Genomic DNA, 17,407 nt, shown 5'->3' with positions numbered 1-17,407 from the left:
TGCAGAGTAAAGAGTAGTGCCGTACAGTACAGAGTAAAGAGCAGGGTAGTACAGTAAAGTGCAGAGTAAAGAGCAGTGTAGTACAGTAAAGTGCAGAGTAAAGAGCAGTGTCGTACAGTAAAGTGCAGAGTAAAGAGCAGGGTAGTACAATAGAGTACAGTGTAAAGAGCAGGGTAGTACAGTAAAGTGCATAGGAAAGAGCAGTGTAGTACAGTATAGTGCAGAGTAGTGTAGTACAGTACAGAGTAAAGAGCAGTGTAGTACAGTACAGAGTAAAGTGCAGGGTAGTATAGTAGAGTGCAGAGTAAAGAGCGGTGTAGTACAGTAGAGTGCAGAGTAAAGAGCAGTGTAGTACAGTAGAGTACAGAGTAAAGAGCAGGGTAGTACAGTACAAAGTAATGAGCAGGGTAGGACAGTAAATTGCAGAGTAAATAGCAGGGTAGTACAGTACAGAGTAAATAGCAGTGTAGTACAGTAGAGTACAGAGTAAAGAGCAGAGTAGTACAATAGAGTGCAGAGTAAAGAGCAGGGTAGTACAGTAGAGTACAGAGTAAAGAGCAGGGTAGTACAGTAGAGTACAGAGTAATGAGCAGTGTAGTACAGTAGAGTACAGAGTAAAGAGCAGTTTAGTACAGTAAAGAGCAGTGTAGTACAGTAGAGTACAGAGTACAGAGCAGTGTAGTACAGTAGAGTGCAGAGTAAAGAGCAGTGTAGTACAGTAGAGTGCAGAGTAAAGAGCAGTGTAGTACAGTAGAGTAAAGAGCAGGGTAATACAGTAGAGTACAGAGTAAAGAGCAGTGTAGTACAGTAGAGAACAGAGTAAAGAGCAGTGTAGTACAGTAGAGTACAGAGCAGTGTAGTACAGTAGAGTACAGAGCAGTGTAGTACAGTAGAGTGCAGAGTAGGGTAGTACAGTAGAGTGCAGAGTAAAGAGTAGGGTAGTACAGTAGAGTGCAGAGTAAAGAGCAGGGTAGTACAGTAGAATACAGAGTAAAGAGCAGTGTAGTACAGTAGAGTACAGGGTAAAGAGCAGGGTAGTACAGTAGAGTACAGAGTAAAGAGTAGTGTAGTACAGTACAGAATAAAGAGCAGTGTCGTACAGTAGAGTGCAGAGTAGTGTAGTACAGTAAAGAGTAAAGAGCAGTATAGTACAGTAGAGTACAGAGTAAAGAGCAGGGTAGTACAGGAAGGTGCAGAGTAAAGAGCAGTGTAGTACAGTAGAGTGCAGAGTAAAGAGCTGTGTAGTACAGTACGGAGTGAAGAGCAGTGAAGTACAGTAAAGTGCAGAGTAAAGAACAGGGTAGTACAGTACAGAGTAAAGACCAGGGAAGTACAGTACAGAGTAAAGAGCAGTATAGTACAGTAAAGTGCAGAGTAAAGAGCAGGGTAGTACAGTACAGAGTAAAGAGCAGGGTAGTACAATAAAGTGCAGAGTAAAGAGCAGTGTGGTACAGTAAAGTGCAGAGTAAAGAGCAGGGAAGTACAGTACAGAGTAAAGAGCAGTGTAGTACAGTAATGTGCAGAGTAAAGAGCAGGGTAGTACAGTACAGAGTAAAGAGCAGGGAAGTACAGTACAGAGTAAAGAGCAGTGTAGTACAGTAGAGTCCAGAGTAAAGAGCAGGGTAGTACAGTACAGAGTAAAGAGCAGTGTAGTACAGTAGAGTGCAGAGTAAAGAGCAGGGTAGTACAGTAAAGTGCAGAGTAAAGAGCAGTGTAGTACAGTAGAGTGCAGAGTAAAGAGTAGTTTAGTACAGTAGAATGCAGAGTAAAGAGTAGTGTAGTACAGTAGAGTACAGAGCAGTTTAGTACAGTAGAGTGCAGAGTAGTGTAGTACAGTAGAGTACAGAGCAGTGTAGTACAGTAGAGTGCAGAGTAAAGAGTAGTGTAGCACAGTAGAGTACAGAGTAAAGAGCAGGTTAGTACAGTAAAGTGCAGAGTAAAGAGAAGTGTAGAACAGTAGAGTGCAGAGTAGTGTAGTACAGTACAGAGTAAAGAGCAGTATAGTACAGTAGAGTACAGAGTAAAGAGTAGTACAGTACAGACTAAAGAGCAGGGTAGTACAGTAGAGTGCAGAGTAAAGAGCAGGTTAGTACAGTTGAGTGCAGAGTAAAGAGTAGTGCCGTACAGTACAGAGTAAAGAGCAGGGTAGTACAGTAAAGTGCAGAGTAAAGAGCAGTGTAGTACAGTAAAGTGCAGAGTAAAGAGCAGTGTCGTACAGTAAAGTGCAGAGTAAAGAGCAGGGTAGTACAATAGAGTACAGTGTAAAGAGCAGGGTAGTACAGTAAAGTGCATAGGAAAGAGCAGTATAGTACAGTATAGTGCAGAGTAGTGTAGTACAGTACAGAGTAAAGAGCAGTGTAGTACAGTAAAGTGCAGAGTAAAAAGCAGTGTAGTACAGTACAGAGTAAAGACCAGGGTAGTACAATAAAGTGCAGAGTAAAGAGCAGTATAGTACAGTAGAGTGCAGAGTAGTGTAGTACAGTAGAGTACAGAGCAGTGTAGTACAGTAGAGTAAAGAGCAGGGTAATACAGTAGAGTACAGAGTAAAGAGCAGTGTAGTACAGTAGAGAACAGAGTAAAGAGTAGTTTAGTACAGTAGAGTGCAGAGTAGTGTAGTACAGTAGAGCACAGAGCAGTGTAGTACAGTAGAGTGCGGAGTAAAGAGCAGTGTAGTACAGTAGAGTGCAGAGTAGTGTAGTACAGTAGAGCACAGAGCAGTGTAGTACAGTAGAGTGCGGAGTAAAGAGCAGTGTAGTACAGTAGAATGCAGCGTAAAGAGCAGTGTAGTACAGTAGAATGCAGAGTAAAGAGTAGTTTAGTACAGTAGAGTGCAGAGTAGTGTAGTACAGTAGAGCACAGAGCAGGGTAGTACAGTAGAGTACAGAGTAAAGAGCAGTGTAGTACAGTAGAGTACAGAATAAAGAGCAGGGTAGTTCAGTAAAGTGCAGAGTAAAGAGCAGTGTAGTACAGTAAATTGCAGAGTAAAGAGCAGTGTAGTACAGTAGAGTGCAGAGTAGTGTAGTACAGTAAATAGTAAAGAGCAGTATAGTACAGTAGAGTACAGAGTAAAGAGCAGTGTAGTACAGTAGAGTACAGAGTAAAGAGCAGGGTAGTACAGGAAAGTGCAGAGTAAAGAGCAGTGTAGTACAGTACGGAGTGAAGAGCAGTGTAGTACAGTAAAGTGCAGAGTAAAGAGCAGGGTAGTACAATAAAGTGCAGAGTAAAGAGCAGTGTGGTACAGTAAAGTGCAGAGTAAAGAGCAGTGTGGTACAGTAAAGTGCAGAGTAAAGAGCAGGGTAGTACAGTACAGAGTAAATAGCAGGGTAGTACAGTAAAGTGCAGAGTAAAGAGCAGTGTAGTACAGTAAAGTGCAGAGTAAAGAGCAGTGTAGTACAGTAGAGTGCAGAGTAGTGTTGTACAGTACAGAGTGAAGAGCAGTGTAGTACAGTAAAGTGCAGAGTAAAGAGCATGGTAGTACAGTACAGAGTAAAGAGCAGTGTAGTACAGTAAAGTGCAGAGTAAAGAGCAGGGTAGTACAGTACAGAGTAAATAGCAGGGTAGTACAGTAAAGTGCAGAGTAAAGAGCAGTGTAGTACAGTAAAGTGCAGAGTAAAGAGCAGTGTAGTACAGTAGAGTGCAGAGTAAAGAGCAGTGTAGTACAGTAGAGTGCAGAGTAAAGAGTAGTTTAGTACAGTAGAGTGCAGAGTAGTGTAGTACAGTAGAGCACAGAGCAGGGTAGTACAGTAGAGTACAGAGTAAAGAGCAGTGTAGTACAGTAGAGTACAGAATAAAGAGCAGGGTAGTTCAGTAAAGTGCAGAGTAAAGAGCAGTGTAGTACAGTAAATTGCAGAGTAAAGAGCAGTGTAGTACAGTAGAGTGCAGAGTAGTGTAGTACAGTAAATAGTAAAGAGCAGTATAGTACAGTAGAGTACAGAGTAAAGAGCAGTGTAGTACAGTAGAGTACAGAGTAAAGAGCAGGGTAGTACAGGAAAGTGCAGAGTAAAGAGCAGTGTAGTACAGTACGGAGTGAAGAGCAGTGTAGTACAGTAAAGTGCAGAGTAAAGAGCAGGGTAGTACAATAAAGTGCAGAGTAAAGAGCAGTGTGGTACAGTAAAGTGCAGAGTAAAGAGCAGTGTGGTACAGTAAAGTGCAGAGTACAAGTAAAGAGCAGGGTAGTACAGTACAGAGTAAATAGCAGGGTAGTACAGTAAAGTGCAGAGTAAAGAGCAGTGTAGTACAGTAAAGTGCAGAGTAAAGAGCAGTGTAGTACAGTAGAGTGCAGAGTAGTGTTGTACAGTACAGAGTGAAGAGCAGTGTAGTACAGTAAAGTGCAGAGTAAAGAGCATGGTAGTACAGTACAGAGTAAAGAGCAGTGTAGTACAGTAAAGTGCAGAGTAAAGAGCAGGGTAGTACAGTACAGAGTAAATAGCAGGGTAGTACAGTAAAGTGCAGAGTAAAGAGCAGTGTAGTACAGTAAAGTGCAGAGTAAAGAGCAGTGTAGTACAGTAGAGTGCAGAGTAAAGAGCAGTGTAGTACAGTAGAGTGCAGAGTAGTGTAGTACAGTACAGAGTAAAGAGCAGGGTAGTACAGTAGAGTGCAGAGTAAAGAGCAGGTTAGTACAGTTGAGTGCAGAGTAGTGTTGTACAGTACAGAGTGAAGAGCAGTGTAGTACAGTAAAGTGCAGAGTAAAGAGCATGGTAGTACAGTACAGAGTAAAGAACAGTGTAGTACAGTAAAGTGCAGAGTAAAGAGCAGGGTAGTACAGTACAGAGTAAATAGCAGGGTAGTACAGTAAAGTGCAGAGTAAAGAGCAGTGTAGTACAGTAGAGTGCAGAGTAAAGAGCAGTGTAGTACAGTAGAGTGCAGAGCAGTGTTGTACAGGAGAGTGCAGAGTGCAGAGTAAAGAGCAGTGTAGTACAGTGAAGTGCAGAGTAAAGAGAAGTGTAGTACAGTGGAGTACAGAGTAAAGAGCAGGGTAGTACAGTAGAGTACAGAGTAAAGAGCAGGGTAGTACAGTAGAGTACAGAGTAAAGAGTAGTGTAGTACAGTAGAGTACAGAGTAAAGAGCAGTGTAGTACAGTACAGAGTAAAGAGCAGCGTAGTACAGTAGAGTGCAGAGTAAAGAGCAGTGTAGTACAGTACAGAGTAAAGAGCAGTGTAGTACAGTACAGAGTAAAGTGCAGGGTAGTATAGTAGAGTGCAGAGTAAAGAGCGGTGTAGTACAGTAGAGTGCAGAGTAAAGAGCAGTGTAGTACAGTAGAGTACAGAGTAAAGAGCAGGGTAGTACAGTACACAGTAATGAGCAGGGTAGGACAGTAAATTGCAGAGTAAATAGCAGGGTAGTACAGTACAGAGTAAATAGCAGTGTAGTACAGTAGAGTACAGAGTAAAGAGCAGGGTAGTACAATAGAGTGCAGAGTAAAGAGCAGGGTAGTACATTAGAGTACAGAGTAAAGAGCAGGGTAGTACAGTAGAGTACAGAGTAATGAGCAGTGTAGTACAGTAGAGTGCAGAGTAAAGAGCATGGTAGTACAGTAGAGTACAGAGTAAAGAGCAGTGTAGTACAGTAGAGTAAAGAGCAGGGTAATACAGTAGAGTACAGAGCAGTGTAGTACAGTAGTGCAGAGTAAAGAGCAGTGTAGTACAGTAGAGAACAGAGTAAAGAGCAGTTTAGTACAGTAGAGTACAGAGCAGTGTAGTACAGTAGAGTACAGAGCAGTGTAGTACAGTAGAGTACAGAGCAGTGTAGTACAGTAGTGCAGAGTAAAGAGCAGGGTAGTACAGTAGAGTACAGAGTAAAGAGCAGTGTAGTACAGTAGAGTACAGAATAAAGAGCAGGGTAGTTCAGTAAAGTGCAGAGTAAAGAGCAGTGTAGTACAGTAAATTGCAGAGTAAAGAGCAGTGTAGTACAGTAGAGTGCAGAGTAGTGTAGTACAGTAAATAGTAAAGAGCAGTATAGTACAGTAGAGTACAGAGTAAAGAGCAGGGTAGTACAGGAAAGTGCAGAGTAAAGAGCAGTGTAGTACAGTACGGAGTGAAGAGCAGTGTAGTACAGTAAAGTGCAGAGTAAAGAGCAGGGTAGTACAGTACAGAGTAAAGAGCAGGGAAGTACAGTACAGAGTAAAGAGCAGTGTAGTACAGTAAAGTGCAGAGTAAAGAGCAGGGTAGTACAGTACAGAGTAAAGAGCAGGGTAGTACAATAAAGTGCAGAGTAAAGAGCAGTGTGGTACAGTAAAGTGCAGAGTAAAGAGCAGTGTGGTACAGTAAAGTGCAGAGTAAAAAGTACACAGTAGTACAGTGTAGTACAGAGTAAATAGCAGTAGTACAGTACAGGTAGTACAGTAAAGTGCAGAGTAAAGAGCAGTGTAGTACAGTAAAGTGCAGAGTAAAGAGCAGTGTAGTACAGTAGAGTGCAGAGTAGTGTTGTACAGTACAGAGTGAAGAGCAGTGTAGTACAGTAAAGTGCAGAGTAAAGAGCATGGTAGTACAGTACAGAGTAAAGAGCAGTGTAGTACAGTAAAGTGCAGAGTAAAGAGCAGGGTAGTACAGTACAGAGTAAATAGCAGGGTAGTACAGTAAAGTGCAGAGTAAAGAGCAGTGTAGTACAGTAAAGTGCAGAGTAAAGAGCAGTGTAGTACAGTAGAGTGCAGAGTAAAGAGCAGTGTAGTACAGTAGAGTGCAGAGTAGTGTAGTACAGTACAGAGTAAAGAGCAGTGTAGTACAGTAGAGTGCAGAGCAGTGTTGTACAGGAGAGTGCAGAGTGCAGAGTAAAGAGCAGTGTAGTACAGTAGAGTGCAGAGTAGTGTAGTACAGTACAGAGTAGTGTAGTACAGTACAGAGTAAAGAGCAGTATAGTACAGTAGAGTCCAGAGTAAAGAGCAGGGTAGTACAGTGCAGAGTACAGAGCAGTGTAGTACAGTAGAGTGCAGAGTAGTGTAGTACAGTAGAGTACAGAGCAGTGTAGTACAGTAGAGTACAGAGTAAAGAGTAGTGTAGTACAGTACAGAGTAAAGAGCAGGTTAGTACAGTAAAGTGCAGAGTAAAGAGAAGTGTAGTACAGTAGAGTACAGAGTAAAGAGCAGTTTAGTACAGTAGAGTGCAGAGTAGTGTAGTACAGTAGAGTACAGAGCAGTGTAGTACAGTAGAGTGCAGAGTAAAGAGTAGTGTAGTACAGTAGAGTACAGAGTAAAGAGCAGGTTAGTACAGCAAAGTGCAGAGTAAAGAGAAGTGTAGAACAGTAGAGTGCAGAGTAGTGTAGTACAGTACAGAGTAAAGAGCAGTATAGTACAGTAGAGTACAGAGTAAAGAGTAGTACAGTACAGAGTAAAGAGCAGGGTAGTACAGTACAGGGTAAAGAGTAGGGTAGTACAGTAGAGTGCAGAGTAAAGAGCAGGGTAGTACAGTTGAGTGCAGAGTAAAGAGTAGTGTCGTACAGTACAGAGTAAAGAGCAGGGTAGTACAGTAAAGTGCAGAGTAAAGAGCAGTGTCGTACAGTAAAGTGCAGAGTAAAGAGCAGGGTAGTACAATAGAGTACAGTGTAAAGAGCAGGGTAGTACAGTAAAGTGCAGAGGAAAGAGCAGTGTAGTACAGTAGAGTGCAGAGTAGTGTAGTACAGTACAGAGTAAAGAGCAGTGTAGTACAGTAAAGTGCAGAGTAAAAAGCAGTGTAGTACAGTACAGAGTAAAGACCAGGGTAGTACAATAAAGTGCAGAGTAAAGAGCAGTATAGTACAGTAGAGTGCAGAGTAGTGTAGTACAGTAGAGTACAGAGCAGTGTAGTACAGTAGAGTGCAGAGTCGGGTACAGTAGAGTGCAGAGTAAAGAGCAGTGTAGTACAGTAGAGTGCAGAGTAAAGAGCAGTGTAGTACAGTAGAGTAAAGAGAGCAGGGTAATACAGTAGAGTACAGCGTAAAGAGCAGTGTAGTACAGTAGAGAACAGAGTAAAGAGTAGTTTAGTACAGTAGAGTGCAGAGTAGTGTAGTACAGTAGAGTACAGAGCAGTGTAGTACAGTAGAGTGCGGAGTAAAGAGCAGTGTAGTACAGTAGAATGCAGAGTAAAGAGCAGTGTAGTACAGTAGAATGCAGAGTAAAAGTAGTAGTAGTACAGTAGAGTACAGAGCAGTGTAGTACAGTAGAGTACAGAGCAGTGTAGTACAGTAGAGTGCAGAGTAGGGTAGTACAGTAGAGTGCAGAGTAAATAGCAGGGTAGTACAGTAGAATACAGAGTAAAGAGCAGTGTAGTACAGTAGAGTACAGAGCAGTGTAGTACAGTAGAGTGCAGAGTAAAGAGCAGTGTAGTACAGTAGAGTGCAGAGTAGTGTAGTACAGTACAGAGTAAAGAGCAGTGTAGTACAGTAAAGTGCAGAGTAAAAGCAGTGTAGTACAGTAGAGTGCAAAGTAAAGAGCAGGGTAGTACAGTACAGAGTAAAGACCAGGGTAGTACAATAAAGTGCAGAGTAAAGAGCAGTATAGTACAGTAGAGTGCAGAGTAAAGAGTAGTTTAGTACAGTAGAGTGCAGGTAGTGTAGTACAGTAGAGTACAGAGCAGTTTAGTACAGTAGAGTGCAGAGTCGGGTAGTACAGTAGAGTGCAGAGTAAAGTGCAGGGTAGTACAGTAGTGCAGAGTAAAGAGCAGGTACAGTAGTACAGTAGAGTGCAGATTAGTGTAGTACAGTACAGAGTAAAGAGCAGGGTAGTACAGTAATGTGCAGAGTAAAGAGCAGGGTAGTACAGTAATGTGCAGGGTAAAGAGCAGGGTAGTACAGTACAGAGTAAAGAGCAGGGTAGTACAGTACAGAGTAAAGAGCATGGTAGTACAGTAGAGTACAAAGTAAAGAGCAGTGTAGTACAGTAGAGTGCAGAGTAAAGAGCAGTGTAGTACAGTAAAGTGCAGAGTAAAGAGCAGTGTAGTAAAGTAGAGTGCAGAGTAAATAGCAGGGTAGTACAGTAGAATACAGAGTAAAGAGCAGTGTAGTACAGTAGAGTACAGAGCAGTGTAGTACAGTAGAGTGCAGAGTAAAGAGCAGTGTAGTACAGTAGAGTGCAGAGTAGTGTAGTACAGTACAGAGTAGTGCAGTACAGTACAGAGTAAAGAGCAGTGTAGTACAGTAAAGTGCAGAGTAAAAGCAGTGTAGTACAGTAGAGTGCAGAGTAAAGAGCAGGGTAGTACAGTACAGAGTAAAGACCAGGGTAGTACAATAAAGTGCAGAGTAAAGAGCAGTATAGTACAGTAGAGTGCAGAGTAAAGAGTAGTTTAGTACAGTAGAGTGCAGGGTAGTGTAGTACAGTAGAGTACAGAGCAGTTTAGTACAGTAGAGTGCAGAGTCGGGTAGGGCAGTAGAGTGCAGAGTAAAGTGCAGGGTAGTACAGTAGAGAGTAAAGAGCAGGGTAGTACAGTAGAGTGCAGATTAGTGTAGTACAGTACAGAGTAAAGAGCAGGGTAGTACAGTAATGTGCAGAGTAAAGAGCAGGGTAGTACAGTAGTGCAGAGTAAAGAGCAGGGTAGTACAGTACAGAGTAAAGAGCATGGTAGTACAGTAGAGTACAAAGTAAAGAGCAGTGTAGTACAGTACAGAGTGCAGAGTAAAGAGCAGTGTAGTACAGTAAAGTGCAGAGTAAAGAGCAGTGTAGTACAGTAGAGTGCAGAGTAAAGAGCAGGGTAGTACAGTACAGAGTAAAGAGCAGGGTAGTACAGTAATGTGCAGGGTAAAGAGCAGGGTAGTACAGTACAGAGTAAAGAGCAGGGTAGTACAGTACAGAGTAAAGAGCAGAGTAGTACAGTAGAGTGCAGAGTAGTGTAGTACAGTACAGTACAGTAAAGAGCAGTAGTACAGTACAGAGTAAAGAGCAGTGTAGTACATTAGAGTACAGAGTAAAGAGCAGTGTAGTACAGTAGAGTACAGAGTAAAGAGCAGTATAGTACAGTACAGTACAGTACAGAGTAAAGAGCAGTGTAGTACAGTAGAGTGCAGAGTAAAGAGCAGTGTAGTACAGTAAAGTGAAGAGTAAAGAGCAGTGTAGTACAGTAGAGTGCAGAGTAGAGCTAGGTAGTACAGTACAGGGTGAAGAGCAGGGTAGTACAGTAAAGTGCAGAGTAAAGATCAGGGTAGTACAGTACAGAGTAAAGAGCAGGGTAGTACAGTACAGAGTAAAGAGCAGTGTCGTACAGTAAAGTGCAGAGTGAAGAGCATTGTAGTACAGTAGAGTGCAGAGTAAAGAGCAGGGTAGTACAGTACAGAGTAAAGAGCAGGGTAGTACAGTAAGGTGCAGGGTAAAGAGCAGGGTAGTACAGTACAGAGTAAAGAGTAGTGTAGTACAGTACAGAGTAAAGAGCAGTGTCGTACAGTAAAGTACAGAGTAAAGAGCAGTGTAGTACAGTAGTGTAGTACAGTACAGAGTAAAGAGCAGGGTAGTACAGTAAAGTGGAGTAAAGAGCAGGGTTGTACAGTAGAGTACAGAGTAAAGAGCAGGGTAGTACAGTAGAGTACAGAGTAAAGAGTAGTGTAGTACAGTAGAGTACAGAGTAAAGAGCAGTGTAGTACAGTACAGAGTAAAGAGCAGCGTAGTACAGTAGAGTGCAGAGTAAAGAGCAGTGTAGTACAGTACAGAGTAAAGAGCAGTGTAGTACAGTACAGAGTAAAGTGCAGGGTAGTATAGTAGAGTGCAGAGTAAAGAGCGGTGTAGTACAGTAGAGTGCAGAGTAAAGAGCAGTGTAGTACAGTAGAGTACAGAGTAAAGAGCAGGGTAGTACAGTAGAGTACAGAGTAATGAGCAGTGTAGTACAGTAGAGTGCAGAGTAAAGAGCATGGTAGTACAGTAGAGTACAGAGTAAAGAGCAGTGTAGTACAGTAGAGTAAAGAGCAGGGTAATACAGTAGAGTACAGAGTAAAGAGCAGTGTAGTACAGTAGAGAACAGAGTAAAGAGTAGTTTAGTACAGTAGAGTACAGAGCAGTGTAGTACAGTAGAGTACAGAGCAGTGTAGTACAGTAGAGTGCAGAGTAGGGTAGTACAGTAGAGTGCAGAGTAAAGAGCAGGGTACTACAGTAGAATACAGAGTAAAGAGCAGTGTAGTACAGTAGAGTACAGAGTAAAGAGTAGTGTAGTACAGTAGAGTACAGAATAAAGAGCAGTGTAGTACAGTAGAGTGCAGAGTAGTGTAGTACAGTAAAGAGTAAAGAGCAGTATAGTACAGTAGAGTACAGAGTAAAGAGCAGTGTAGTACAGTACAATACAGAGTAAAGAGCAGGGTAGTACAGGAAAGTGCAGAGTAAAGAGCAGTGTAGTACAGTAGAGTGCAGAGTAAAGAGCTGTGTAGTACAGTACGGAGTGAAGAGCAGTGAAGTACAGTAAAGTGCAGAGTAAAGAGCTGGGTAGTACAGTACAGAGTAAAGACCAGGGAAGTACAGTACAGAGTAAAGAGCAGTGTAGTACAGTAAAGTGCAGAGTAAAGAGCAGGGTAGTACAGTACAGAGTAATGAGCAGGGTAGTACAATAAAGTGCAGAGTAAAGAGCAGTGTGGTACAGTAAAGTGCAGAGTAAAGAGCAGGGAAGTACAGTACAGAGTAAAGAGCAGTGTAGTACAGTAACGTGCAGAGTAAAGAGCAGGGTAGTACAGTACAGAGTAAAGAGCAGGGAAGTACAGTACAGAGTAAAGAGCAGTGTAGTACAGTACAGAGTAAAGAGCAGTATAGTACAGTAGAGTCCAGAGTAAAGAGCAGGGTAGTACAGTGCAGAGTAAAGAGCAGGGTAGTACAGTAGAGTGCAGAGTAAAGAGCAGGGTAGTACAGTAAAGTGCAGAGTACAGAGCAGTGTAGTACAGTAGAGTGCAGAGTAGTGTAGTACAGTAGAGTACAGAGCAGTGTAGTACAGTAGAGTACAGAGTAAAGAGTAGTGTAGTACAGTACAGAGTAAAGAGCAGGTTAGTACAGTAAAGTGCAGAGTAAAGAGCAGTGTCGTACAGTAAAGTGCAGAGTAAAGAGCAGGGTAGTACAATAGAGTACAGTGTAAAGAGCAGGGTAGTACAGTAAAGTGCAGAGGAAAGAGCAGTGTAGTACAGTAGAGTGCAGAGTAGTGTAGTACAGTACAGAGTAAAGAGCAGTGTAGTACAGTAAAGTGCAGAGTAAAAAGCAGTGTAGTACAGTACAGAGTAAAGACCAGGGTAGTACAATAAAGTGCAGAGTAAAGAGCAGTATAGTACAGTAGAGTGCAGAGTAGTGTAGTACAGTAGAGTACAGAGCAGTGTAGTACAGTAGAGTGCAGAGTCGGGTAGGGCAGTAGAGTGCAGAGTAAAGAGCAGTGTAGTACAGTAGAGTGCAGAGTAAAGAGCAGTGTAGTACAGTAGAGTAAAGAGCAGGGTAATACAGTAGAGTACAGCGTAAAGAGCAGTGTAGTACAGTAGAGAACAGAGTAAAGAGTAGTTTAGTACAGTAGAGTGCAGAGTAGTGTAGTACAGTAGAGTACAGAGCAGTGTAGTACAGTAGAGTGCGGAGTAAAGAGCAGTGTAGTACAGTAGAATGCAGAGTAAAGAGCAGTGTAGTACAGTAGAATGCAGAGTAAAGAGTAGTTTAGTACAGTAGAGTACAGAGCAGTGTAGTACAGTAGAGTACAGAGCAGTGTAGTACAGTAGAGTGCAGAGTAGGGTAGTACAGTAGAGTGCAGAGTAAATAGCAGGGTAGTACAGTAGAATACAGAGTAAAGAGCAGTGTAGTACAGTAGAGTACAGAGCAGTGTAGTACAGTAGAGTGCAGAGTAAAGAGCAGTGTAGTACAGTAGAGTGCAGAGTAGTGTAGTACAGTACAGAGTAAAGAGCAGTGTAGTACAGTAAAGTGCAGAGTAAAAGCAGTGTAGTACAGTAGAGTGCAAAGTAAAGAGCAGGGTAGTACAGTACAGAGTAAAGACCAGGGTAGTACAATAAAGTGCAGAGTAAAGAGCAGTATAGTACAGTAGAGTGCAGAGTAAAGAGTAGTTTAGTACAGTAGAGTGCAGGGTAGTGTAGTACAGTAGAGTACAGAGCAGTTTAGTACAGTAGAGTGCAGAGTCGGGTAGGGCAGTAGAGTGCAGAGTAAAGTGCAGGGTAGTACAGTAGAGAGTAAAGAGCAGGGTAGTACAGTAGAGTGCAGATTAGTGTAGTACAGTACAGAGTAAAGAGCAGGGTAGTACAGTAATGTGCAGAGTAAAGAGCAGGGTAGTACAGTAATGTGCAGGGTAAAGAGCAGGGTAGTACAGTACAGAGTAAAGAGCAGGGTAGTACAGTACAGAGTAAAGAGCATGGTAGTACAGTAGAGTACAAAGTAAAGAGCAGTGTAGTACAGTAGAGTGCAGAGTAAAGAGCAGTGTAGTACAGTAAAGTGCAGAGTAAAGAGCAGTGTAGTAAAGTAGAGTGCAGAGTAAAGAGCAGGGTAGTACAGTACAGAGTAAAGAGCAGGGTAGTACAGTAATGTGCAGGGTAAAGAGCAGGGTAGTACAGTACAGAGTAAAGAGCAGGGTAGTGCAGTACAGAGTAAAGAGCAGAGTAGTACAGTAGAGTGCAGAGTAGTGTAGTACAGTACAGAGTAAAGAGCAGTATAGTACAGAGTAAAGAGCAGTGTAGTACATTAGAGTACAGAGTAAAGAGCAGTGTAGTACAGTAGAGTACAGAGTAAAGAGCAGTATAGTACAGTACAGTACAGTACAGAGTAAAGAGCAGTGTAGTACAGTAGAGTGCAGAGTAAAGAGCAGTGTAGTACAGTAAAGTGAAGAGTAAAGAGCATTGTAGTACAGTAGAGTGCAGAGTAAAGAGCAGGGTAGTACAGTACAGAGTAAAGAGCAGGGTAGTACAGTAAGGTGCAGGGTAAAGAGCAGGGTAGTACAGTACAGAGTAAAGAGTAGTGTAGTACAGTACAGAGTAAAGAGCAGTGTCGTACAGTAAAGTACAGAGTAAAGAGCAGTGTAGTACAGTAGTGTAGTACAGTACAGAGTAAAGAGCAGGGTAGTACAGTAAAGTGGAGTAAAGAGCAGGGTTGTACAGTAGAGTACAGAGTAAAGAGCAGGCTAGTACAGTAGAGTACAGAGTAAAGATCAGTGTAGTACAGTAGAGTGCAGAGTAAAGAGCAGGGTCGTACAGTAGAGTACAGAGTAAAGAGCAGGCTAGTACAGTAGAGTACAGAGTAAAGATCAGTGTAGTACAGTAGAGTGGAGAGTAAAGAGCAGGGTCGTACAGTAGAGTACAGAGTAAAGAGCAGGGTCGTACAGTAGAGTACAGAGTAAAGAGCAGGGTCGTACAGTAGAGTGCAGAGTACAGAGCAGGGTAGTACAGTAGAGTACAGAGTAAAGAGCAGTGTAGTACAGTAGAGGTCAGAGTAAAGAGCAGGGTAGTACAGTACAGAGTAAAGAGCAGGGTAGTACAGTAGAGTGCAGAGTAAAGAGCAGGGTAGTACAGTAGAGTACAGAGTAAAGAGCAGGGTAGTACAGTAGAGTACAGAGTAAAGAGCAGGGTAGTACAGTAGAGTACAGAGTAAAGAGCAGGGTAGTACAGTAGAGTACAGAGTAAAGAGCAGGGTAGTACAGTAGAGTACAGAGTAAAGAGCAGGGTAGTACAGTAGAGTACAGAGTAAAGAGCAGGGTAGTACAGTAGAGTACAGAGTAAAGAGCAGGGTAGTACAGTAGAGTGCAGAGAAGCAGCAGGTTAACGTAATGACGTATACAAATACAATATCAGTGGTTAACAGTGCAGTTGTGAGTAAGAAACTATATGGTAATTGCTTGAGCTGTTCTGAAGATCCAGGATAATGTGTCTGTTAAAAACCTAAAAAGACATGCCAAAGACTGCGTAGAGGTGTAACAATGTTGCAACATGTGGTAAGATAATGCTGTTGCTGTATATATTCTATGTACACATTTACATGTGGAATAGATGTAAATGTACACAGAACGTTACAGCAGAAATGTTAAAACATCAATTATAACCAGACCGTGGTATCTGTAACAATCACATTGTTAAAAGCTACTCACTGCTAACTACCAACAGCTGGCATGTTTTGATACCCAATCAGAAATACACCTACTCAATGGCTTCGCCCTAACACAGTCCTGCAGCCCAACAGCCTATCCATCCACCCATACACCTGATGTGTCTCTACACATAGTGTACACTCCTTATCCTCTACACTCCTTCTAAAAATGTATCAAAACACCATCACTACTAACTGTACAGGTAGCAGCTTGTCAGACTTCTCAAACTGGATGTGTGTGAGGGGGTGGCTTGAGCTCAACCTTGTTTCATTCTGGCAAAGACATTGACCAATTAAAACGATGTGAAAAAGTATATCCTTTCACATAAGTTAAAGAAATGTGTTTTGTATGCCTCATTTCTAACATGTAATGCATTCGTATCTCATAATGTGAATCAAATGAATGTCCAGAATACCTGTCAGTGTGTATCGAGGTGAATCAAGCAGCTCAAGTCATGTGTCCAAGTGAGTCTGATGAGGACTACAGAACGGGTTAAAGAGGACTACAACACCCATACCTCAGTGGCGAACTGCTGGAGCCCCCCGATGTTGATTGGTCCTTCCTCAGAGGCATAGAGGTTACAGCCCCCCACACAGAGGTCAGAGGTCGGGCACACCATGCCACAAGTCAGGCCTAGGGGGTTGTCTGACAAGATAGACTTCGCCGCCCCATAGTAGTTCTGGAACACACACAGAACACACAGGCACACACACAGAACACACAGGCACACACAGGAACACACACAGGCAGTTTTCAGGATTTGGAAGGAAATTTCAATTTTGTCATATTTATGTGATAATAACTGCTTCAAAAAGCTTGACCGAATCCTGTCACTTCAAACCAATGGTATAGCACCCAAAATGTAAAAACAAGTGGCACATATAGAATATTGGATGATATTATAGTAATTTTGGTATTTAGATAACATTTTCCGTATAATAATTTAGGGGGATAACACAAACCACTACAGCCATTGTGTGTACTTTCAGAGGGTATCTGGTTTTTGTATTACAGTTCTACCAAGTACTCATAGTACCGACAGACTTTTACGAAATGTTTTGACTGGATCTAAGCATATATCTTGATATATATTTTGATGATAGTTATAAACAGTTGTGACTATAGGCGAATATGTAAGGTGCTCTATTTCTTCAGGTGATCTGTCTATCTGGTCATAATCACTGATTCAGGTCCCCCTCTACCCCTCTGGTGATATAAATAACTTAATATTCCATCTCCAGAGAAACCTGGATTGAAATAAAGACTTCATTAGATTTGCCTTACTTTCAGAGAATACACACCAGTGCAACTCTCAAATAAAATACAATTTTATTTGTCACATGCACCGAACATAACAGGTGCAGACCTTACCGTGAAATGCTTACTTACGAGCCCTTAATAAACAATGTAGTTTGAAATAAATGAATTTCAGAAAATATCAAATAAAAAAGTAACAAGAAAATTACATAACAATACAGGGGGTACTGGTACCGAATCAATGTGCGAGGGTACAGGTTAGGCAAGGTAATTTGTACATGTAGGTAGGGGTAAAGTGACTATGCATAGGTAATAAACAGCGAGAAGCAGCAGTGTAAAAACAAAGCGTGGGGGGTGTCAATGATGATTAATTGTTCAGCAGTCTTATGGCTTGGGGGTAGAAGCTGTTAAGGAGGCTTTTGAACCTTCCGTGCGGTAGCAGAGAGACTATGACTTGGGTGACATAAATCGGAAGTTTACATACACCTTCACAATGATAGGAAGAGCCGACATCGAAGAGAGCCAAAAAGTACAAATCTCTGTCCCCATGTGCAGTTGCAAACCGAAGTTTGGCTTTTTTATGGCAGTTTTGGAGATGTGGCTTCTTCCTTGCCGAGCGGCCTTTCAGGTTATGTCGATATAGGACTCGTTTTACTGTGGATATAGATACTTTTGTACCTGTTTCATCCAGCATCATCACAAGGTCCTTTGCTGTTGTTCTAGGATTGAGTCGCACTTTTCGCACTAAAGTATGTTCATCTCTAGGAGACAGAACGTGTCTCCTTCCTGAGCGGTATGATGGCTGCGTGGTACCATGGTGTTTATACTTGCGTACTATTGTAATATAATTATAATTAATATAGGAAACCCTACAATACATTTCATTAAAGAGAGCATAACAATTATATTATAAAGTTATTTTATTAGGGAAATGTGGAGCCAATCAAAATCAAGGACACTGTTGTATTGCAGTAAATATTCAATATTTAAGCTTCCTGCTCTGTCTAATAATCACCTGTATTTGTCAAATATTATATCAATAAAATTATTCCATAACTGAATGATAATGAGTTCCCTGCTTAAGTCAAATGTAAAAGCCTCAATATCCCTATAAGGTTCCCTACCATCGAAAACTAACAGTCATAGAAGTAAAAGTAGCTAT

General features: G+C 41.9%; 1 protein-coding gene across 1 annotated transcript in view; it reads right to left on the bottom strand.

Moving 5' to 3' along the window:
* LOC123991186 (dihydropyrimidine dehydrogenase [NADP(+)]-like) overlaps positions 1–17,407 on the bottom strand; it is a 237,911-nt gene that overhangs the window by 158,131 nt on the left and 62,373 nt on the right. The window contains exon 5 of the mRNA XM_046292500.1: positions 15,506–15,667. Within this exon, the coding sequence (XP_046148456.1) occupies positions 15,506–15,667 (162 nt within the window). The remainder of the gene's footprint in view (positions 1–15,505; positions 15,668–17,407) is intronic.

This window comes from Oncorhynchus gorbuscha, linkage group LG12 (assembly GCF_021184085.1).
Source record: "Oncorhynchus gorbuscha isolate QuinsamMale2020 ecotype Even-year linkage group LG12, OgorEven_v1.0, whole genome shotgun sequence".
In the NCBI taxonomy this organism is placed as follows: Eukaryota; Metazoa; Chordata; class Actinopteri; order Salmoniformes; family Salmonidae; genus Oncorhynchus; species Oncorhynchus gorbuscha.
The sequence above is the reverse complement of the archived record's forward strand: the minus strand, read 5'-3'. Positions and strand labels throughout refer to the sequence as shown.